The 25,521-nt window shown below is 34.9% G+C and overlaps 1 protein-coding gene across 4 annotated transcripts in view; it reads left to right on the forward strand.

Moving 5' to 3' along the window:
* Positions 1-25,521, forward strand: part of EPHA3 (EPH receptor A3) — a 419,590-nt gene that overhangs the window by 297,946 nt on the left and 96,123 nt on the right. For 3 of the 4 annotated variants that reach the window (XM_072621658.1, XM_072621661.1, XM_072621660.1), the window contains exons 6-7: positions 12,057-12,181; positions 21,841-22,003. In XM_072621658.1, coding sequence (XP_072477759.1) covers positions 12,057-12,181; positions 21,841-22,003 — 288 coding nt within the window. The remainder of the gene's footprint in view (positions 1-12,056; positions 12,182-21,840; positions 22,004-25,521) is intronic. The other variant, XM_072621659.1, reaches the window with a different exon arrangement.

Below are 25,521 nucleotides of genomic sequence, written 5' to 3' on the forward strand. Positions count from 1 at the left end.
TAGATTAGAAACTTAAATTAGCTACTTTTCCACCTGAAAATGCGTTAAATGACATCTGAAAAAATATTTATTTTGTTTACATGATTTCAATGATGAATTAATAAATACTTAATTAGGGGAAATGTTATAACAATATCTATGATTTGGTTTTAATCTTATTGTTTAGTCATCCTGAAGCCATTTTGAGTTGAACTGAATGTTGTTTTTTATAGACCTAAATTTTGAACAAATGGGATTCAAACCAACCTACCATCATGACTAGACTGAAGGTAGCATTACCGATCTGTTGCTTTGCTGTATAAATAATGATATTAAAGAAATTCTGTGATTCATTCCAGTTTCATTAGAAACATGGGATGGTAATCTGAAAAAATGGTGGTCTGAGAAAAAAGTAAGAAAGCTAGAAAACAAATGATTCTAAAAGGGGAATTTTAATGATATGAAAAAAAAGAGAATTTTTAATTTTAAGAGACATATAATTCAAAAATAAAAGCTTGACTACTTTACTATGTATTTCCCAGTAAGAAAATAAAAATATCTTTGGGTTACTTGTAATAGAAATACTGAATCCTTTTTAGTTGTTCCTTGATTTTTTCCACTTCTTAAACTACAGCAATACCTCAGAGACTCATTAGAAATTCCCTAAACTGAAAGTGGAGGATCTATTAAAAATAAAACAAACCATTTCCTCTAGAATTTGAAATTTAAATTATTGACATCCTGTTTTGAAAGTTTGGCCCTTCTTGGGTACAGAATAATGGAAACTATAAGGCAAGTAGCAATCACTTTTTTTTAGGTCTGTACCAAAGATTAGAAATACCACATCTATAGTTCTAATACAAAAATGAGAGGCACAGATCCCCCTCTTGCCCCACTCATGCCATGTGAAGAGATTGTTTGTTTTTACCTAACTGCTTTACTTTTCCCTTGTTAATATTTTCCCTTTGTTATTCCATTAGGGAAGTAAATGGTTCAGGTTACACTAACATGAGAGGGAAAATCTATTTTTTTTCCAGGGAGCTGGACAAAAGAGCTTTTTATAACTACTTTGTGGATGTGTCTCCAGAACTTGACTGGAGTTCAAATGCTGTGACTACTAGGGTTATCTATACAGACCTTACTTGTGGAATATTCTCTGTGAAATGAATGTATCTAGTTAATTCTGATTGCCATGATGTGCTTTAGAGATTATTTCTGTATTAGAAAAAGGGAAGAAAATCATCTACATCAGTGGTTTTTAACCTGGGATCTCTAGATTACCAGTTGCGTGCAAGGACTGGATAAAGAAAATATATATATATATATATATTTCAATATAATTTTTTCCTTTGTAATGCTTCCTCTTTTTATGCATTTTAAAATATTATTCCGAGAGGGTGTTCCATAGACTTTGCCAGAATACCCAAGGAGTTCCATCCTCCCCTCTGGTCTGAAGCACAACTATACCCTTATCCAACACCCTTCTCCAATTCTCTTTCTCTAACTGCTGGCCTTCCGTAACATTGCCTATGCCCCCTTCTTTTCACTTAAACAATAACCACTCTAATTTCAATCCCTAATAATTTCTACAACCCACAACTGATTTATCTGTCTCAAGTCTCTTCCCCTTCTAATTCATCTTCTAATAGCTGATCAAGTGATTTTCCTAAAGCTTTATCTCTGCCATGTCCCTCTCCTCAGGAAATTTCCCAGTGATCCTAGAATTAAATATTTCATCTTTTTCTCATCCTTTCAAAATTTCTATTTTGCTTAAGTGTTGTGGTATACGTGACATATATATGTAATATATTTAACAGTGTAACTATGTATTGTAGTATATGAAATACATTGTAAATAAGTATGACGTATTAGAGGGTCTAAGCTCATTTTAAAAGTTTATTTATTTTACTGATAAATATGTGTAACTAAAAAAGTTTTTTGGGGGGATGACTGTTCTAAGTTATGAGCTCTATCCTACCTTTAACATTAACTTTCAGTGGATTCAGCCATCCATGGTTTCCATAGAGGCACTTGGCTTGGGTCCAGAAAAAAACAGGGTTCAAAGAACTCAGACACTTACCTATTTAGATGGTAACTTAACTGTCTCAGTTTCCTCAACTATAAAATGGGGATAATAAATGCACTTACCAGGTTTGTTGTAAGGATCAAATGAAATAGTTTATGTAAAATGTTTGTTTCCTTCACTCTTCCCCTTCATAATAACCTATACCCAATCGTGTCTCCTTGCTATACTGTTATCAGAAGATCACTTAGGATCTTTGAAATCATCTTGTCAAAAATTCCTATTTTTCCCAGAAGAAACCGAGGTCAAAGCAAATAGCTTTAGGTTTTATTACCAGTAGGTAGCAAAACGAGAATTAACACCTAGGGTCTTAAACACCAAAGTCAGTTTTGTTGACCTTATCAGCTTTCAGCAAAATCCTACCTTTCCATTCCTCGCCATAACCATCTGAGATATCAGCCTGCTTCCTCAAGGACCTAACCTCAAAACCTTCACCAAGTGGTCTACACTCTGCCAATTTTTCTTCAACAATATTTCATTAATTTACTTTCTCCTCTCTACTGACCTCGCCTCTTAATCACTTCCTTCTGGTGTGTTGTAATAGACTCTGGACCTCCAACATTATTTCTTTCTCCTTTGAAAGGATAGAGGTAAAAAAATCACCTTCCTTTCACTATTCTCAGAAGTCAATATTGGTTTCCAGTTGTTTCTGCAATCAAATCAAAATTCTTCCGCTTCAAGAGTGTTTGCCTGTACCTTTTGTCTTAACAAACATCACTGTAATTTACTACATCCCATTTCAACTCCACAGATCCATAGTTGTAAAAGTATCTACTCTCATTTAGATATCAAGCCTTATTTCCTTTCCTTTTAGGCTGTGTATTCTTCTAAAAGTCCCACATAATTCCATTCTACCTAAAGATGGATGACCCTTTTCATATTCAAAACACCACTAAGTTACAGAAAGAATGAAAGTCAATTGAGCTAGTCACATTAAATTCTTTTGAAGTGCTATTGGCCAAGGTCTCCCAGTGCATCCTGGGTCATCTCTAGTCATCTTGATGAATAGCTGGTCACTGGAGTCAGATGGCTCTGGAGCAGAAGTGAGGCTGGTGACCTGCACAGCCCTCCCTCACTCAAAACAAAGTAAGGTGCAAGTCATGTCGTCATTTCTCTGATGGCATGGTCTTCTTTGGCAATGAAGGACGAACGCAACAAAAATGCTCATTCTTTTAAAAACAAAATCCAAAGTAATTTCTATGGTCCATGACTATTAGTAATTTAACATTTTTGATACCAAAAAACTAAGTAAAAATAGCTAAATAAAATCATTTTTGCATACATTTTTATAATTTGTTGAGTTACTGGAAGCATGGGTAAATGGTATTTTAAGAAGAGATGTTTTATACAGTGTTTCTAAATAATTTACATAATATAGGGCACATGCCATGATTTGTGACTTACTTTGCAGTATGTTTGAATGCATATTATAATTTATTAAGGAAAGACATTATTATATCAATTATTTATATATGATTAATTAAATATTAATGAAACTATTACCTAAATGTAAAAACTGACACAATGTAGTGTTGACTTGATTGTAGAATTGCTTAAATATAGAAATCATAATGCATGAACCTTAAAGACGGAGATAGATAAACATTTATCAAACACTTACGATGTGCCAGGCTATGTATGATACTATGATAAATATTGGAAATCCAGAACAAGATAGAAAGAAATCAAGCAACCTACATTCATATGGGTGGTAGTGGTAAATGATGATGGCAGGGGACCACATATAAAAGGAGCAAGCCAAAAGCAAGGTCTAGCTAGGTGGTTCCGTGAATAGACCACTGGACTTGGAGTCAGGAAGACCTGAGTTCAAATCACTTAGTCTCAATTTGCCTTACTCAACTGAAGAAGGAAATAGCAAATCCCTCCAGTATCATTTCCAAAATAAAACGGACAAAAACAGAAAACCCATATGGAATCACATAGCATTGGGCACAACTAAAGACTGAACAAGATAGAATTGGACAGAGAGACAGAGAGAAACTCATGAAACAGAGGAAGGGGGCTTCAAAGGCAGAGGGATCTTACTAGGTAAGAAAGGCTGTGGGATGCAAAATAGTTGGCAAGATATTGGAAAGATTCATTTACTATAGGGAAGTCCAAGGTTTCAAGTAGTTGCCTACAGTTCAATTTGCATAAGACCTTTAAAGATCCTTGTAGTTTTATAAATGAATATTCAGTACAGGTGTAGTAAATTTGCCACAAGACAATGGATATAGTGTTCAGCCTCCAGTTAGGAAGACTAATCTTCCTGAGTTCAAATCTGACCTCAGACACTTACTAGCTATGTGACTCTAGGCAAATCATTTAACCCTGTTGGCTGCAGGTTTCTCATCTGTAAAATGAGCTGGAAAAGGAAATGGCAACCACTCCATTATCCTCGTCAAGAAAACTCCAGATGGGATCACAAAGAGTCAGACATGACTGAAATGAATGAACAACAACCTTTTAATTAATAGGAAAACCAAAACACCATGTGCGTGTTAATCTGGAATTCAACTGAGCTTTCATTTTTGTAAGACAGTTTTCAAAAGGTTAAGTTTATATGAAAGGCAATTTAAGAGGACATGAAAAGACAACTTTTAGTAAAATGGGGCATATCTAATGAATTCAGTTGCTTAGTCTAGCCACATATGAAAGAAGATATCTACAACTTATGATAGTGTGATCTTCTCTTTTTGTAGAGAAAACAATATTTTGTTCCTAAGGCACAGACATCCTGATTTAAAGTCTCAGGAAAATTGTATAGTAAGTTGGTTGTTCTGTTGCAAAAATAGAGAGAAATGATGAGCATCTTAGGTATTGGGATTCAAGGTATAAAAATAATTTTGATTTAATTTCAAATCCCTTGTTTATAGGGTCATGAGGTCATCCGTAACTACTTTACTGCTTTCAAACGAAGGTCCCCACTATAAATTTCATAAAGCTGATTGAGAAACTAAAGAAATTGATGAGGGCTTGCTTCACTCAAAAAACTTATGAAATAATTAAAATAAATATTTTGGGGGGTTTATTAACAACTGAGAGGAATCAAGAATAGTTTCTCTTAAGAGATGTTCCTTCAGATGAACCTTCTTTGGGATTGAAAGAGGGGAGAACACTCTAGGCATTGGGGAGAGGTTGTAAATGAAATGTCAGGTACCAGAAACAGCAAGAAAGCAATTTTGGTTAGAACTGTCCTATATTCAGAACAGGGATTGCAAATAGATTTATGTGTCAGGTCCAGAAATGAATAAGAGGAAAAGACTGGCAGATTGCATTTCACAAATTGTTCAGTGTTGTTAATTATCTTAAAATGCTCCCTAGTGCACAAATCCAGTCGTTTCAAGACAAATTCTCTCTCCTCTATGAGTTGCAAGTCATATAATGCCATGATCTTTAAGAAATTAAAGTTGTGTGTTGTCCTACATTCACTGGAGAAATGTGTGACATGTTCGGTGCAGAAAAGCTGCTGCATATTTCCAATGGTAACTTATTTTTCTCTGATTTCTTTTCTTTTTTTCTCTCTTTTCTTTTCTGACTGGACCTGTGATTTCATTGGTATACGAAACTCTGAGGGAGGAAACTTCCTCTACTAATGCAGATTGACACTTACTTACAACCTGGTGGATTGATAAGATATGTTATGGTATATGATGTGATATGATATAATGTATCATGTTTCATTGCCTTCTATCATATATGAATCTCTTTAAAATATAGTAATCATGGACTTTTCCCATGGGATTGTTTTGAAAAGCAGACTAGCTAATGTATATACAGTCCTTGGAAAACTTTTAGGCACTATATAAAGATAACTGTTATTAAAGACTACCTAAAGCACAGATAGACTGAGTAACTTGTCCAGGCTCACACAGCTGGCATTTATTAGAGGTGAAGCTTGTGCACAGGTCTTCCTGACTCCTAGGCCAGGTCTCTGTCCGTTAAGCAATTAATGCCTCTCTGTTAAGGAAAGCAGACATAGAGCCAAAATGCTATTTTGGTATCTCAAAAGTAAAAAGACCTAGAGGAAGGCCACCAACATATTAAATGAGATGTTCTATGGAGGATCTATGCAATAACATGGGAAAAAATTGCATGAAATCTGTTCTATATCAATGGGGAAAATAGTATTTAGGGTTAGGGTTGTCATATACGTGGATGTGTAGTTGTTTACATAGCGCCGTAACATTGGTAAGATAGATAGGATTCTTTCTATTTTTTAGAGAAGGATTTAAGTTTCAGAGAAGTCATATGATTTGTTACAGTATTAATATTGTTACAATATTAAAAAATAGTCGATGCCAGGGCTTTATCTCCTAAACAACATTTATTGAATGTCTACTATGTGCATAACATTGTGTTTATGTGTTGAAGGAAATACATAGTTCAATAAGACAGGATCTCTGACTTCAAGGAACTCATAGTCTAATTGAGGAGAAAAAAAAATATAAACATGAAATTTTGGGCCCTCACTTTAGCAAGACAATCTTTTTTGGATGGGGGAGAGAGTTAGTTTAGGTAACCCATATTACAAATATTGGTACCCAGATATTACAGCTCTGAGATAGAGGTGCTGTTATGATCCTCACTTTGAGGTAGGCCAAGGTAAAATGACTTATAAGTGTCTGAGGCTGGATTTGAACTTGGGCTTTCCTGCCTAGGCCCAGGGCCCTATCCACTGCTCAATCTAGATGGCTAAGTGATTCTTTATCTCAATCCCTCTAGAAATTGTCCCAAACCTTTTCTCTCCTAAAACCTCCTTCATTCTTGCCCACCCCCATCCTGCCAGCTGAGGGTCTCGCTTTACTTTACTGAAAAAGGAAAGGCCATGGGCAGAAGGCCCTTCTCTACACCTCAACCAATCTTTCCTCCCTTATTCCATTCTCTGATAAAAATGCTAGTCAGTCTCATCAAAGGTAACTTGTCTATATATAACTTTGATCACATCTCCCCCATCCTTCAGCTGATTGCCTCCCTAAGTAATCTCTGGCTTTTACTTGATATCTGTTTGATTTATTCTCTGTTGCCTAAATACAAGTCTAGGTGGACCTTCTCTTTAAAACCAAAAGAGATACAAAGGACAACAACAAAATAGTCACTAAACCCTACTATTTCCTCAGGCTCTTATCCTGTATCTTTTTTGCTATTATAGCTGAACTCCTAGAATAAACTCTAAACACCCTCCATTTCTCTTATGAACTTCTAAACACTTTGGGATTTGAATTTAGACTTCATTCAACTGAACCTCCCTTCTAGAGTTACCAATTACTCCTGCCAAATATGCTGACCTTTTCTCCGTTTGAACTCTGTAATCTTTGACCCTCCTCTCTTGGATACTCTCTTTTCTCTAGGCTTTCATTATACTGCTCTGGTCTTCTTTTCCAACTACATGTCTAAACAGTGCTCAGTCTTCTTTGCTGGGGCATCATCCATCTCATGACCCCTTATTCTCAGTGTATTCGAAGGCATCATCCTGGGCTCTCTTGTGATCTCTCTGTATATTCTCTAACTTCACATTCTTATGGTTTCCAAAGATTTAAAGAAAATACTTTTTGTTCAACATTCTGTGTAAATGACACCAAGGTATACATATATAGCTTTTGCCTTTCTCTTCAGCTCCAGTCTCACACCATATATTGGGCATCCTGGAAACCTTTCAAACACAATACATTGAAGTCAGAATTCATTATCTTTACCCCTAAAATCATATATTTTTCTATTTATGTAAAAAAAAGAATACCACCCTTCCATTTTCTGTTTTGCAAACTACATAGTAGCCCCAAATTCTTAATCTTATCCTAAAGGTCCAATGGATTGAAAAATTTTGTTTCTACCTTTGCAACATTCCTTGCTTTTTAATCCTTCTATCTACCTACATGGCTACCAGTTTAGTTCAGGCCTTTATCACTTCTTACCTAGATAGTTGCAATAACTTCCTTATTTGGTCTATCTGCCTCAAGTCTGTAAGCTCTTCAGTTTATCCTCCACGCAGTGGACAAAGTGGTTTTATTTAAAAATAATAGGCTTAACCATTTCATTCTGCTACTTGGAAAACTCCAGTGGTTCCCTTTTGGGGATTTAAAGCCCTTTACACCCTACCTTTATAGCTTTATTGTACATGATTCCCCTTTACACACTTTCTAGTTCAGACAAACTAGATTTTGTTTTTCCTCACACTGGATGCTCAATTTCCCATCTCTTTGCATCTATCTTGCATGATCCTCATGACTGAAATGCCTTCCTTCTTAACTTATGACTCTTAGAATCTTCACATTTAATACTCACATTAAACACCACCTACATTACGAAGTCTTTCCTAATGTGCCCAGCTGCTCTAGTGCCCTCCCTTCCAAATCTGTCATATTTATATATATATATATATAATATATATATATATTCTGTATTTTATATCTGCATATTGTCTCTAACACTAGAGAACCCTGGAGCTCCTTGAGGATGGGGATGGTTTCATTTTTGTTTATGCTTCCTCAGTACTGCATAGTGCAGTGCCTGGCATATAATACATAATTAATACATGCTTGATTGATTGATTGCATGAGGTGTCATTTTGTTAGTGTGGGTGCTTCTTCCAATAATAAATCATGTCCCCTCTGTTCTGAGTTTCCTCCAATTCAGGCCAGAGTTCTGGTTGCTTAGACCTGATATTGGAACAAAATGAGACATTTAATAATTGTTCAGTAAGTAATGAAGGGAAACTTTTTTATCTATAACAAGAGAAGGCGATTCAAGAAGGATAGATAATGAGGATATCTTTAGTTGATGCAGCTGGACAAAGCTCCCTTCCTTGAGCTGCCCATTGTATTCTACTTCTAAGCATCAGAGAGCACTTAGAACTCTTCGTGAGTATTTTGTAGTCAGGCTACCCAGAAATGACTTCGATATTCTAGACCTTTAGTCTCCTGAACAAATTAATGGGTTCATGCCTTTAAAAGAAAAGCTAGCCTAACTTTTATGGGAGGAGTTGGGCTATATTTCCCACTCTTCCTATTGTTGAGTTGGTTTTCAGTTATGTTTGACTCTTTGTGTCCCATTTGGAATTTTCTGTGCCTATATGCTAGAATAGTTTTCCATTTCCTTCTCCAGCTCATTTTACAGATGAGGAACTGAGGCACCATAGTTAAGTGACTTGTCCAGGGTCACACAGATAAAAAATGTTTGAGGCTGTATTAGAACTCAGACTTCTTGACTTTCAGGCAAGGCACTCTATCCACATTCTACCCTCTATCCACATTATAACAGCCACAGGTGCAGCAGCGTTGCCCTCTTCCTCCATTTTCTTTGTCCAAGAGTCAAGGCCTTCCAGTTGGATTTCATTCAGAGTGCCCAGACTATAATGAGCCCTTGTTAAAATTTTTTTTTTTTGTCAGCGTTCCATAAGTGTACATTCCTCTCCTTTTGCCAACTCTACCCCTGCATCTGGAAGTAGGATCTCAACCCTACTCTAATTCTAAGTCCCCATTCCTCCCTTTCCAAAGTTTTTAGATCAGGACACTCCAGTCTCCTTTATCTTATTACAGTGACAGCTCATAGTTGAGTAGGAAATCACCACCTACAATCCTTCTGGTAAGATAGAGAACTACCCGATGTTACTATTTGCCCTATTTCTAACCACTAAGTTCTATCATGATTAATTTACGTTCCCTGATATTACACCCTCCAGCCTGCTGGACCTGACTATCTACCTTCCACTATACCTTTCAGAAACACAGGCATTGTTATCTGACCTGTCAAAAAGCAGCTTTAAAAACCTTTGGACTTTGCCTAACCCTCCAATATGTGTTGTCTCCAATTACAATTTGAGCTCCTTGAGATCTTGGATTATTTTGTCTTTCTTTGTATTCCAAGTGCACAGCAAAGTGCTTAGTACATATTTAGTACTAAATAATGTGATTTTTCAATTATTCATTCATCAGTCACCATATAGAGAGAATTATGCAGTCTCAAAACCAAGTCTTTTCAACATGATAGCACTTGCAACAGCCTTTGAAAACTTAGGATCACCTCTGTACCACAATGAGACATACAATATATGATTAATGTCATCAGACTAATGATTAGTCAATTGTATAAATACTTATCTATCCATTATTTCAAAGATAGAGTTTGATGCCATAGAGAATAAGAATTACAAGCCTTATTGAGATCTCCAGGGTTCTTACCTTGCAGCTTTACTTTAGCCTCTAGAGTTTCAAAGACTTGATATGTACTTGAATGTACTAAAATATTCATCTACCTCTTGACACTCAGAAATGAGCCAAAATATAATGATGTTGGAAGACTTCTAAAATCCTTTTATTTTTCTTAAGGAAAAAGAAAAGAAAAGGGTCAGGGCTTAGAGTCCACTAGATCAAAAAGGCAGTGTCAGTTATATATTTATGCTTCCCAACTGAAGAAATCATATATATACAATTCAAAATATTTGTCAAAAAATAGAAAACTTCAAACTAAAATTTTCAAAATAAACTCTCACTCTATAGTTTGGAGTCTAACTTGTTATTTAGTCTTTGTTTATGCTGTATTTTTGATAATATGGAAATGGTATATGTCACCTGGATTTTTCTGGGCAATGCTATAAAATCATGACACAAGAGGGTAGCCTGCAAAATTCTGAGAGTTATTTGTGACACTTGCAACATTCATTGCCTCATTGCTTCTGTTTAGGTTTCCATCCTGTGCCTGGTACAATGGATTACTCTGTCCTTTTTTAGATATGGTTTATTTAAAAAAATCATATTCCCATAAGCTCAGGTACAAACAATTCTCAAAAAAAGAGTCCAGAGCATAGAACTACATAAAAAGTACTTGAAAAAAATTCAAACATAGTAAAGGGATTTCTTGGGGTTTTCAAAAGCTATTTGCCAAAATCTCAAAAAGTGATTTTATACTTCCCTTGTCTGAAGCCTACAACTGAATTCTAAATCCATTCACCTGGATTCAGTCAAAGTTGACTCAGATTGCTTTGGGCCTACACCACAACTTCTCAGTCTTGGCTAACATTGTGAGGGTGTGGAAGGTTAACTGACATCTGCCAAGTTTCACCAGTATCTCAATGATTTATCAAAAGAGATTAGAAGTTTCCATTCTTCTGTTCAGCATAGTAGCATTGGTGGTGTCTATCCTCTCCATAGATATGAATGACAACATTTGTACACCTTTGTAGGCAGGCTTTATGGATTGTGGTCAACTCAAAATAAATAATAATTATATTTTGTCCAACCCTCTCCTGCTGACCCTTTCTGAATTGTGTCAGGTTACTTCTCAGAAAAGACTGCTGGCGGATAAAGGTTATGTGCCCCTTTTAGCTTAATGCCAGGGTTTGAGACCTTTTGAACAAGTCTTCAAAAACCTGGGGTCATTTCCATGCCATGACGAGGCAGATTAGGACTACAGGGGAAGTTTTTCTCTCTGTGTTGTAATATGTAGTTTTACTTATGATAAATTTGCCTCCAAAGTAAGGACTTACTAGAACGAGTCATGAATCGTTTATTTTCTATATTATATTAAATACTACTAATACCTATGAATATCCTGGGACTCCTTACAAATAATTTATTCCAGTCCTGTTGTAAAGTTGCATATGAAAATGTTATCAATGAACTAGGGAATCTGGCAATAATAATGTTGCAACATTATAACAAATAGGTAGTTCTTTTGTTTTGTTCTTTTTTTAATATATCAAATGTATTTAGTTGCTTACATTATAGTAGCAGATTGAAAACATCTGCTCACTTGCCACTAGTTACAGAAAATTTCAGCTCATTTTCCTTCAGGCTAGCTTTCAAGGCATTTGTACCAGGACCAGAATCCAGCTGCTGAGTCTTGATATGGGGCCAGATTTGTACTCGAGAGTATTTTAAATGGAAACAATGCCTCTTTGCCAAGAATTAGAACAGTGATAAACTCCATTTGCTTTGCTCTCCTCTTTTCCCCCTCCTCATTCCCCCCTACCTTTTCCTCCAAACTCCCCTTGCAGCTCCATCACCTGTCACAATAATTAGGAAGGACCGAACATCAAGAAACAGTGTCTCGTTATCTTGGCAAGAACCTGAACATCCTAATGGGATCATCCTGGACTACGAGGTCAAGTACTATGAAAAGGTGAGAGATAAAAGGTTAATGGCAAAGAGAAGGGGGCTGCTTTCTTAGACACCAACAAAAACTCCTGACATTACTACGTTGTAGGTACAGAATGAGGGTTTATCAAAAACCTTTTTTATTGGGCAAAAAGACTTTGTTTTTATCTTAGAATCATGGAGTGAGTAAGGATTTTGTGGATTATCTAGTCTAATTACTTCGTATTACAGCCTCGGACTTATTAACTGCTGAGTGCTTCCAGTTCAGGTGCCTAACGCTAGAAAAGAGTAAGGACTGGAACCCAGGTGTCTTGACAAGCAGTCCAATTTTCTGTCCATTTTGTCATATTATACTGTTGTAGTTGTCAAAATCTATCTTACTATAGATCTCTATCCCTCCATATATGCATATGTATGTATGCAAGCATGTATAAACACATGTATTATATATAATGTATACATGTATGCTCATTTGTTGTTTTTCAGTTGTTTCAGTCTTGTCCAACTTTCATTACTCCATTTTTGGGTTTTTTTGGAAAATATACTGGAATGGTTTGCCATTTCCTTCTCAAATTCATTTTACAGATGAGGAACTGAGGCAAGCAGAATTGAGTGACTTGCCCAGATAGCAAGTGTCTGAGGCTGGATTTGAATTCAGGAAGATGAGTGTTCCTTATTCCCAGCCCAGTGTTCTATCCACTGCAACACCTAGCTGCCCTTGTGTGTGTGTGTGTGTGTGTGTGTGTGTGTGTGTATTATATATATATATACACACACACATACATACATATATAAATATATATGTATCTATATGTATATGCAAGTATAGAATCTATATATATATATTGTTAATCTATATATTTCAGAAAATTACAGAAAGTATTATTCAATTAGAAGCTGTCATGTGATTGAAATCTCTTAATGACAGAGGACAAATTTTTTCTTAACTTTGCTTGTACTGCATCTTTAACATTAGAGATGAAAGATTTTTTTTCCAATTAAGAAATAAGATAAAATGAGACAATGTGTTATATAATGAAAAGAATGCTGGACTTGGAGACCTGCAATTGTCACCAACTAATTGGGGAAGAAATTTACATTTTCCGAACATCACTTTCTTCACCTGTTTTAAAAAAAGGCTCGGATTAGGTATCTCTGTGGCAGGGTGATAGAGTGGGAAAAGGTCTGTTCTTTTAGTTGACAAATGTTACCTTCTAATACTAGTTAACTGGGACAATTAGGTGGATAGAGAACTGCTCCTGGAGTCAGAAATACTCATCTTCATGAATTCAGATATGATCTCCGACACTTACTGTGTGACCCTGCAGAAGTCACTTAACCCTGTGTGTCTTAGTTGCTTATCAATAAAATGAACTGGCAAATACTCTGGCATCTTTGCCAAGAAAATCCCAAACAAGGTCATGAAGAATTGGATATTCTGAAACAACCAAGCAACAACATTGACCCTGGTTAGTGGACGAGTTGACCTGTTTTCTCATCTGCAGAATGGAAGAGAGGAAATAGATAAAATGACCTCTTAGGTCCTTTAGTGTTTAGAGCTATGAACTTAAATTTCTCTTTCAACTCAGATTCATTGATTTCTTTGCCTTTATGGTTAAATAGGTAATACCATTTATAGAAACCTAGACATCCTTGCCTAGACAAACTATATATACACCTCATTGCTTTATAAAGCAATTGTCTCTTCCTGATGTAAAATTATTTCAAGTTTTACAGGTAAGATGTTTCAACACCAAGAGTTGTAGAATGACCTTATGGTCATGTTGATAAATTTGCAAGATATAGTTTCTCTTATTAGTATATTGACTGCACTTGTGATTTGATGATAATCTTATTAATGTGAGCATTTACAAAGACCCTTCTACACAGTTTTAAGATATTTCAAAGATGTTACTTGTGGTGTCATGGATAGAGTGCTGGGCTTGGCATCAGAGAAGTATGTGTTCATTTCCCACCTCTGACACTGTCTAAATCTGGGCACATCCTTTAACCTTTTTGTGCCTTGATCCCCTCATCTACTGAGTCATATGGTCTGGGATCTTCTTCAGCCTTCAAGTTTTGATATGAACTGATAGAAGAAATAGTCACACTGTTGTCTGACACTAATGAAATCATAGATAAATCCTATATCTCTGTATTCCTTTAAGTATCATTTTGCCAGGTGAGAGATGGAGAAACATACAAAACGTAACGAGGTCCAATAATTTCATTACATGCAAAATAAAGGTATCAGTCTTTTGCAAAGTCTTCAATGGGTAATTCCAAGGATTTTTCAAGTTGATTAATCTACTTAATTATAAATAATTAATAACATTAAAATCATAGAATCATTGAGTAGGAAAGGGCTTTAGAGATCATCTAATCCAATATTCTCAAGGTCAGAGAGATCAAGTTACTTATCCAAAATAACATAGCAAGTTTGCGCTGGGGCTAGAATTAGAAACTGAACCTCCTCACTCTCAGGTCAGCACTTTTTACACTATGGCAACTATCAAAAATGCATTGTATTTTCTTGGTGATTTAAAAAAACAACAACTTTACAGGTATATCCTAATTTTATTGTTAGTAAAATAAAATTTCCAAATGTGAAAAGAGAGAGACAAAGGAGTATATTGAATGAGGTAAAGCTAAGATTGGGACTAAGTTATCCTGATTCTTAAAGTGGAAGTATTTGGTTGTTTGGTTCTTTTCCTACTATATTATAAATACAATCTAAAACATTTAATTGAATTTGACCTAAAGATAAATGGAAATTGAGTTTTTAATTTTCACTCTTGATTTTTCTGGAATAGCAAGCTTAATTTCTTGAATTGTCCACATAATTGCCCAGTTTTATTTTCCTGGAAGTTACTAGGTTTCTGGATGGTATGTAGTGGGAGATACCTGGAAGTGACAAATATTTGAGTTCCTAGATTTTTTCCCCAGCTGTTTTTTTTTCTTTTTGTTCTTGTTGTTGTTGTTTACTTTGTACCGTTGCTGCAAAGTGGTCTACAACTCATCTGGGAACTACTGAGTCTGATGGAAACAAATACATGAAATAATTTTCCTAGAGGTTAACTCAAATGACAATTTTAACATATCACATATTAAGGTGATTTATACATATATACACACATGCACACACATACATACATATGTGTTTGTATACACATGTAACCAATTCCTGTTTTACCCAAGTAAATAATTATAATAGGATTCCTGTTCTTTTGTGATGCTACAGTATTAAAATTTGGTGAAGGATATGCTGAAATTAATATAGAATTCCCAATGTAAACAATTTCACAATTCTCTGAAGTTCCGCTGCATAGTTTTAATGTTTCCAGCCTCTCAGATCTTTATTTGGGTTCAAAGGCCAATTTTTCATATTTTTTCTTTCAAAAAAATAAGTCTTTTATATTGATAATATTCAAGGCATTTGTTTATTTGGTATTCGGTGCATTTGTTTATTTCGATGTTTCCATGTATATTAAATAAGCCGTTTGGAAACATATGTTCCAGTTAGGGAAACTCAATTCCCCTGAGTTCTCAGCTCTGCTGGCAGTGAGTTGCTTCTAGGATCTCTTCTCAAGTCAGTAACTATCAACTCTTGATTCCTATATTCAGGATTTTTCTATTCACAGAATCATAGCAACGAAATTGCCACATTTCAAAGCAAAGAAGTGAAGTAATTGACTAGTATGATCCTCTCTTTTTGGAGATGAGGAAGCAGAAGAGATGCAAAGGAGTTAAAGAAAGACTTACTGCCTAAGGTCATAAAGCTATTGGCTGGTAGAACTGAGACATGAACTTAGATTATCTAAACTGTTGTGGGTCTCATTTCTTTTCTTGATGAAGTTTAACTGTGGAAAATTTGTCTTGACGTATGAGGAAACAAAGACCCAGAGATGATTTTCCACAACATGTGTGTGTTTATATACATATGCACATGCCTGCATCCATACACACAGATGTGTATGCATTTGTGTGTGTGTATGTGTGTATATACACCCAATAAGTTAATGTATTTCCATTGCAAAATGAACAAGATACCAACTTACATTTTAAGGAAACTATATAAAAGTTTGTTGGGCAAATCTTATTGATGCCCTAAGAGAGTTGTTTAATTTGGCACATTTCCATGTAAGAAAGAACCATATTCAGCCATGTTACTTACAGTTCCCCAAAAATGCTTTATCCATAATAGGTGCTGAATAAATACTGATAGATTTCATAGACTATCACATCCAGGGGTTCCCAGACTTTTTTGGTCCCCACATGCTTTGGCTTTCAGTAAACCCTCCTAAAACCTGTCTTTCATATGAAAGGCAATTAAGTCTAGTATTTATTGTTCATATGAATATAAAAATAAAGAGATTAATTTTCATGAAAAAACTTTAACACAACATTTTTCTAAGAATACTACTACTTTTTAAATATTTCAAAAGGATAGTAAATTTATTTGCCAAACATTGCCTCTACTCCTTTGACAAGCTTTGCGTTTCCTCAGCATCAAATGTTACCCAAATTTGGAACCCTTCATGCAGTCCAACTCCCTTGACTTTACCATTTAACACGTAGACCAAAAATTTGTGGTTATTTGTTATGCAGGTCATAATCACTGAACTAAAAGTATTGATTTTTCTACTACCCAGTGCCTGGATAGGAAAAGGCTATTATAGGAAACCATGATTGTTACATACACACATATGTTCCTTTCCCTCTTGATGCTCCCCTTTCATTACTTCTGACAAATGATAAGAACATTGTTTAGAAGACCACAGATGTCACTAGCACTTACTGCATAGCTTTCAAAATAAGTTAAAGAAAATAAATGGAGCATCCACTCTTGTAGCCATGTGTATCTTGCCCTGCTTTCAGTAAGGCATGGAGAGGTGACACAAGTGGATGCATGATTCCTGTCCAATAAACAGTTTTCATCAGTGAATATCTCATTGGTGTAAGAAAGGGTAATGGAGTCTTACAGGATGACTGAACATTTTCCATTATTACCTCTACCCATACTATTTGAGCAGCAACTCAAACAAGGTTCATATTTTTGGCTAAAAAGGCATGCATAATTCACTTTCCTCTTGGTGGTCATCTCACCTAAAGATGGTGTATGTGCAGGAAACACCCTCTTACTGGGCAACCAGAATTCAGAACTTGCGATGACTCTAGGCCTTTGAACTTACCAGGTAGCCACCAAGGTTAGAAACATACATCTTCAGATCCCTGTTCTACCCAAGATAAGAAACGTAAAAGAAGAGTCCCTAGAAACTTGAGATCCATGCCAAACTCAAAGAGACAAGCACATGTGTTTGCTTCTATATATGGGGAGCTCCCATAGCTGCTGAAATGAAGAGAGAGAAGAGGAGGAGAGAAATTCCCTACCTAGAATTCTAAGATGTCACAGAGTCCTGGCATGCTTGAAAGTACAGAGATAACAAGAAAGATGTTGTCTCTTCTTTTAAGACTATTGTGTAGGAGCTTTTCTAGTTGAGGCTACTCACCATCACCTTTGACATAGCCCTCCCCACATAGCATCCATTACAGGGGACAATAGATCTCTAAGAACCCATGATTGTTAATGTCCTTTTTAGCAAGGAGTCCAAGCAGAGGGGGCACTGGAATTGACTTAAACATGGCACTCACTAAAAAGGGTAAAAATTAAGGTTCAGCTCTATCACTGTTGTAATAATTCTGATCTTTAGTAGATTAGTCTTGTCTGAATTTTCATGACCCCATTTGGGATTTTCTTGACAAAGATACTGGAGTAATTTGCTATTTCCTTCTCTGGTTCATTTTATAGATGAGGAAATTGAGGCAAACAGGGTTAACTGACTTGACCAGGGTTGCACATCTATTTGAGCATTTGAGGAAGGATTTGAACTCAGATTCTCTTAAATCCAAGTCCAGTACTATGTCCATGGTGCCACCTAACTACCCTATAATAATACTACAAGCATAGAATCATACATTTAAGACTATAAAGAACTTGAAAGATTATCTAATCCACCCCCTTCATTTTGTCAAGAGGAAAATGACTTAAGCAGTAGCTAAGGAACATATCCAAGGTTATACAGGTGTAAATTGGCAAGGTTAGAATTTGAGTATAGCTTCTCTGACTCCAAAATATGGTACTCTTTCCATTGGCAGATAAGTGGGACAGTGGTTCTGGGCCTGGAGTCAGGAAGACTTGAATTTAAACCTAACCTCAGACACTTACTATGTGATCCCAGGCAAGTCATTTAACCTGTGCCTCAGCTTCTTCAACTGTAAAATTGGAATAATAATATTACCTACCTCCCAGGCTTGTTGTAAAGATCAAATGAGATAGTATTTGTAAAGCACTTAGAAGGGAAAGAAGAAGTAGTAAGGTTAAAGGGGAAGAAAAGGGAGGGGGGCAGATAAGGAGGGAAAATTGAGGAAGTCAGTGGTGAAAAGTAAAACTCTTTTGAGGAGGGGAAGGGAGAAGGGAGAAATAAAAACACAAGGGGGAGGGGGATGGATTAACATGGAGAGAAAGATACAGATTGTAACCATAACAGTGAATGTGAATGGGATGAACTTTCCCATAAAGTGGAGACAGATAGCAGACTGGATTGAAAACCATAATCTTACAATATATTGTATACAAGAAATACATCTGAAACAGAGATACACACAGAGTAAAGATAAAAGACTGGAATAGAATATGTTATGCTTCAGCTGAACTAAAAAAAAAAAAAAGCAGGGGTAGTAATCCTAATCTCAGACAAAGTAAAAGCAAAAATAGATCTAATTGAAAGAGATAAGAAAGGAAACTATATGCTGCTAAAAGACACTATGGAAAATCAAATAATATCATTACTAAATATATATGCACCAAGTAGTATAGCATTCAACTTCTTAGAGGAGAAGTTAAGGGAGTTACAGGAAGAAATAGACAGTAAAACTACACTAGAGGGGGACCTCAACCTCCCCCTCTCTGAACTTGACAAATTAACCTCAAAATAAACAAGAATGAAGTTAAGGAGGTGAAGAGAATTCTGGAAAAGGTAGATAATAGATCTCTATAGAAAACTGAATGGAGATAGAAAGGAATATATCATTTTCTCAGTAGTCCATGGAACATACACAAAAATTGACCATGTATTAGGGCAAAAAACCTCACAATCCAGTTCAGAAAGGCAGAGATAGTCAATGCATCTTTTTCAGATCATGATGCAATAAAAAAATATATGTAACAAAGGGCCATGGAAAGATACCAAAAATTAACTGGAAGCTAAGTAATCTAATCTTAAAGAGTGATTGAGTCAAACAACAAGTCATAGAAACAATCAATAACTTCATTTAAGAGAATGACAATAATGAGACAACGTACCCACACTTATGGGATGCAATGGAAACTGTTCTTAGGGTAAGTTTTATATCTCTGAATGCTTACATGAATAAAACAGAGAAAGAGGAGATTGATGAAATGGCCATGCAACTTGAAAAACTAGAAAAAGAACAAATTGGAAATCCTCAATTAAATACCAAATTAGAAATTCTGATAACCAAAGGAGAGATTTAAAAATTAAAATTAAGAATACTAAATACAAAAACAATTTTTGTTGTATTTATTTATTTTTTTATGAAAAAAAAAACAGTAAACTTGGTAAACCTTTGTTCAATTTAATTTAAAAAAAAGAAAGAAGAAAATCAAATTACCTGTATCAAAAATGAAAAGGGTGAATTCACCTCCAATGAAGAGGAAATTAAAACAATAAGTAGAAATTATCTTGCCCAACTGTATGCCCATAAATGTGACAATCTTAGTGAAATGGATGAATATTTACAAAATTATAAATTGCCCAGATTAACAGAAAAGGAAGTAAAATACTTAAATAACCTCATGTCAGAAAAAGAAATAGAATAACTTGTCAATGATGAACTCCCTAAGAAAAAACCTCCAGGTCATATGAATTTACTAATTAGCCAATTCTATCAAACATTTAAAGAACAGTTAATTCTAATACTATGTAGACTATTTGGGAAAATTGGCAAAGGAGTCCTACCAAATTCTTTTTATGATACAAATATGTTGCTGATACTTAAACTGATACAAGCCAAAATGCAGAAAGAATATTATAGACCAATTTCCCTAATAAGTATAGATGTAAAAATTTTAAATAAGATATTAGCAAAAAGATTACAGCAACTTATCAAGAGAATAATACACTTTCATCAGGTAGGAGTTATACCACGAAAGCAGGGCTGGTTCAATATTAGGAAAACTGTCAGCATAATTGATCATATCAGCAACAAAACTAACAGAAACTGTATGATTATCTGAAAAAATTGAGAAAAAGTTTTTGACAAAATATAACACCCATTCCTATTGAAAACATTATAGAGCATAGGAATAAATGGAGCCTTCCTTTTATTTTGTAAGCACATTTTTCTTTCTTTTTCAGTTCCAAATTCTCTCCCATTTCACTTCCCCACCCAATGAGCAGAAAAGAAAAACAAAACCTATTATGAATATGCATAGTCATACAAAACAAATTTCTTCATTAGACATATATTTTTTTTTAAATCAAGAAAAACAAAGGGGGGAAATGTACTTCAGTCTGCATTCTGAGTCCATCATTTCTCTCTCTGGGGTGGATGGCATATTTCATCATGAGTTCTCTGGAATTGCAATTGATCAGTGTGTTGATCATAACTGTCTTCCAAAGTTGATTATCTTTATAATATTCTTTTTACTGTATAAATTGTTGTCCTGGTTCTGCTCATTTCACTTTGTATCAATTCATATGGTTCTTCCCAGTTGTCTTTTTTTTCTGAAACCAACTCCTTCATCATTTCTTATAGCACAATACTATTCCATCACATTCATATAGTGCAACTTATCCAACTATTCCCCATTTAATAGATGTTCCCTCAGTTTCCAGTTGTTTACTACCATTAAAAGGGTAGGTAGGTGGCAAAGTGGAAAGAATGCTGGACCTGGAGTCAGAAAGACCTGACTTCAAATCTCACTCAGATGTATTATATGTGTGATCCTGGACAAGTCATTATCCTTGTTTGCCTCAGTTTCCTCATCTGTAAAATGAACTGGAGAAGGAAAGGGCAAATCTCTTTAGTATCTTTGCCGACCTCAGATACTGTCACAAAGAGATGGACATAACTGAAATAATTGAACAACAACAAAAGCTACCACAAAACAATTTGCTATAAATAATTTTGTGCATGTTGATTCTTTCCCTTTTTCTTTGAGCTACTCAGAGTGCTACTTGCTGAGTCAGACAACACAGTTTAAAAGCTTTTTAAGTACAGCACTAAAATGCTTTTCAGAATGGTTGCACTAGATTTCATGAACATGCACATAGATTCATGAACAGTGAATTAGTGTACCTATTTTGCCACATACCCTCCTGCATTTGTCAATTATCATATTTTATCTTTGCTTGTCTGATGGGTATGAGGTGTTACCTCCTAGTTCTATTAACTTTCATTTCTCTAATTATTAGCAACTTAAACTTTTTTTTTCATGTCACTACCCATAGTTTTGATTTCTTTCTCTGTAAACTGCCTGTTCATATCCTTTCATATCTCAAAAACTGAGAAAAGATCTTTTGCTTACAAATTTGACTGTTCCTATCTATTTGAAAAATGAAAGTTTTTTTTTTTTTAACATGATTCTTTCTTACCTCAAAGCAGGAGCAAGAAACAAGCTATACCATTCTGAGGGCAAGAGGCATGAATGTTACCATCAATGGCCTCAAACCTGAGACTACTTACATATTCCAAATCCGAGCCCGAACAGCAGCTGGATATGGGACCAGCAGCCGCAAGTTTGAATTTGAAACTAGTCCAGATTGTATGTATCATTTCATGTGATTTTAAGTGTTTGTGTGTGCTGTTTTAAACTAACTGGAATGGTTAGTTTCATTACCTTCCAGACTTCAGTAAATGTGATGTACAGTAACTATTTATGATCTGTCATTTACTGTAATAGTAGTATGGAATTTTATATTTTATCTTTTCAATTAAAATCTGCTGAGGGATATATGTGGAACTATAACAGGTGGGTTTTCCCTCTTTTTTTTACCTGATCATATTTCCACTGTTGGAATAAATATTTTTCTTGTTAAAGAAAGGTATGGTTCTTACTCTAGATATTTCAGGTTTATTGTTTTATTCAGTCAACTGAGTAGTAGAGTACTGAGTACTAGAAATTTATACATGAGGACTTTGATTTAGCTTTAATGCATAATATAGTGACCAAAACCTATATTTTTATATCATTTAAAGATTATATATTGCTTTTTTTCTACACATGTTTAATCACTTCAGTTACAGTAACCTACTTTTAGATTGTCCATTGAATCTGAAATTTATACTACCTCTAAGTTGGCAAGCATTTCCTAAATTAAATAACTTCAGTATTTGATTTGGCTAAACAGTACCCCATTTTTTCCCCATGGAAAATTTTGTTTTCTAATTTCTTGTTTTTATGGAATGATTTTATTGTGATTTTTAAAGAATCTTATTCATTGTTCTAAGTAAGAAAATCCAGAAAAATTGTCAAAGTTGACTTGGTTATTAGTATGGAGTGAATATATTCAGGGCTGTTTCCTTAAGAAATATATTAATATTGTATTAAAAACTAAATCACGCTTTTGCCTCTACAGTTTATAAAGTTCAATGCTTATAAAGAATAATGCCACTATTTAATTGCTTTTATCCATGACTACCCAATAATGCTCCTTTTATCTGTCCAACTAGCAAAAAGCCTTATCCTCAAGCATACAATTCATTTATCCTTCTCCCAAACCTTTTCATTCTCCCATGGTAAAATCAACTTATTGCAAATGTTCACATTTCATGTGCTAAACTCTTATGATAAAAAGCAAAAGCCTTTCCTACATAATGTTCAAGAGAAATTAAATTATTTGAAATAATATAATAACACAATTCAATTACTGCTTGAGAGTAGTTATACTCAGGTGATTTGCCATTTGAATTGTACAGAGTTTCAATTATCCATTTTTTCAATAAGCTTTTTTTAACTTCCATAAAGACAGTTTAAGCTTTAAAATACATTAAAAACAATCAAAGAGAACAACTGTTAATCACAAGTATAAACAATTAAAGTGTTAACACTATCCCTATTTTAGATTGTGGAAGAAATGCAACATTTATTTTCAAATAAGAGCCATATTTTGTAGAGGCATTGCATAGGAAGCCCATCTAATACTTCATAGTCCTAGCCAGCATTTAGCCCTGATTCATCTGACATATATGTGAATTTGCAAGGACAACAACAACAAAAATTCCACCAGTCTAATGTAATTCCAGATTATACCACAGATACTGCTGTGGTACGTTTTACTCATGAACTACTAATAAGCCTTGAGTGTTTGAGGTTTAAAAATGTTCTGTGTAAAGACTACAATGTCTTAAAAATAAACAATGAAATTTTGGAATATAAGCCAAATGGTTTTACACTTGGAATGTTTGAATAGAGGGGAGAGGTAGGGAAAGAGCGGCATGGGAACTATTTTTTTCTCAATTCCCATTTTTTTTAGCTGGTATTTTGGTTAAGTAACATGATTTTAAAATTATCTATTCACTATTAACATATGTTATTTCTAGTCTTAAAGTATCAAAGGAAAGTGTCCTCAGCCTTAGATGAAAAGAAAAATTAACTTTCAATATAAAAACTATTAAGATATTTATTTATTTGTCTTGGTAATATGTAAAAAACTATTTGTTATGAAATCATGTATTAGCTGACACAATAAAAATAGTAGATTAACTCTTTAGAATAAATCATTCAAATTCACTAACTAGAAATAATCCATAGTAAAATTTTACGGCAGGAAAATGTCTAGTTTTTGCCCCCTCCCATTCTATGAATGAAGGAGCAGTCCTTATAAAAGATTTTGCCCAAGGTAACAAAGGTTGAGACCAGGAATTATGACTCTGCCTCTTGTATTTTGACCAGTACATCACAGTTATCAAAAATTTTAGAGAGAATAAGGTGATAGAGCGTGTAGAGCACTGTACCTGTAGTTAGAAAGACCTGAGTTGAAATTTGGACTCAGACACTGACTAACAATGTGACCTTAAGCAAGTCACTTAACCTCTATCTGCCTCAGTTTCATCATCTTTAAAATGGGAATTAAAAACAGCACCTATCTCCTCAGATTATTATGAGAACCAAATGAGATAATATTTGTAAAGCCTTTTGTAAACCTTACATCCATGCTATTATTATTAAAATAATTTAACGTTTTCATCCAAGATTTTCTAATTTTCAGTAACAATAGTGAAACTTGTTTTCCTCTAGTGCTTTGCACAATCCAGTGGTATTATTAAATATTAGAACTAGAAGGGTCCTTTGAGGTAATATAATTCACTCTTCTCCCCATTTATAAGTGAGAGAAATGAGGTTTGTCTCTGGATGTTTCTTTCCTTCTTGTGTCTACCTTGAGCCATGTTATATGAAGGGGTTAATTAAAATTCACTTGAGAATTTAAAACCTACCACCTTTCATAAATTCGTACTCCAAAATTAGAAGTAAGAGTACAAATTTATCCCCTTAAAACTATAATCCTTCATAACATAATATAATATAACATACTCAAAAGGAACTAAAAGCTCATTTAACTTACTTGCCAAACATACAGAAAGCAACCAAAGATAACAGTGACTTAGAATATAAATTCATGTGTTAAGTCTTACAAAAAAGGCTTCACAATAAAGTACAGCATTGCTATTAAAATACTTTACCATACCATACCATACCATACCATCCATACCACTCCATACCATTCCACTCCACACCACACCACACCACACACACCACACCACACCACACCACACCACACCACACATACCACATCACACCACACCACACCACACCACACCACACACACCACACCACACCATACACACCACACCACACCACACCACACACACCACACCACACACACCACACCACACCACACACACCACATACACTACACCACACAAAGCACACACACCATATCATACCACTTGGGAATCACTTTCATATTGATGAGTTTGTGTTGAATTTCTTTCTATCTGGATGTGATGACTAGAGAATATCATTTTAAAATATGAGGTATCATGGCATAATGAATAGAAACCAGCCTGGCAAATGAGGAAGACCTGGGTTTGAATTCTGCCACTGAAATATGTTTGCTGTGTGACTTTGGGCAAGAAATATGAATTGCCCCAGGCAACTTTTTTCAAATTTTAAGTTTTAGAGCAGGTGCTGACCCGACTTGGTAGAATGAGGGTTTTTTGCTTTGTTTTATTTTTTACTGGGAATTCTCTTTAACCATTAAATCTCAGGGATGGTTCACC

Source organism: Notamacropus eugenii, chromosome 6, assembly GCF_028372415.1.
Source record: "Notamacropus eugenii isolate mMacEug1 chromosome 6, mMacEug1.pri_v2, whole genome shotgun sequence".
Lineage (NCBI taxonomy): Eukaryota > Metazoa > Chordata > Mammalia > Diprotodontia > Macropodidae > Notamacropus > Notamacropus eugenii.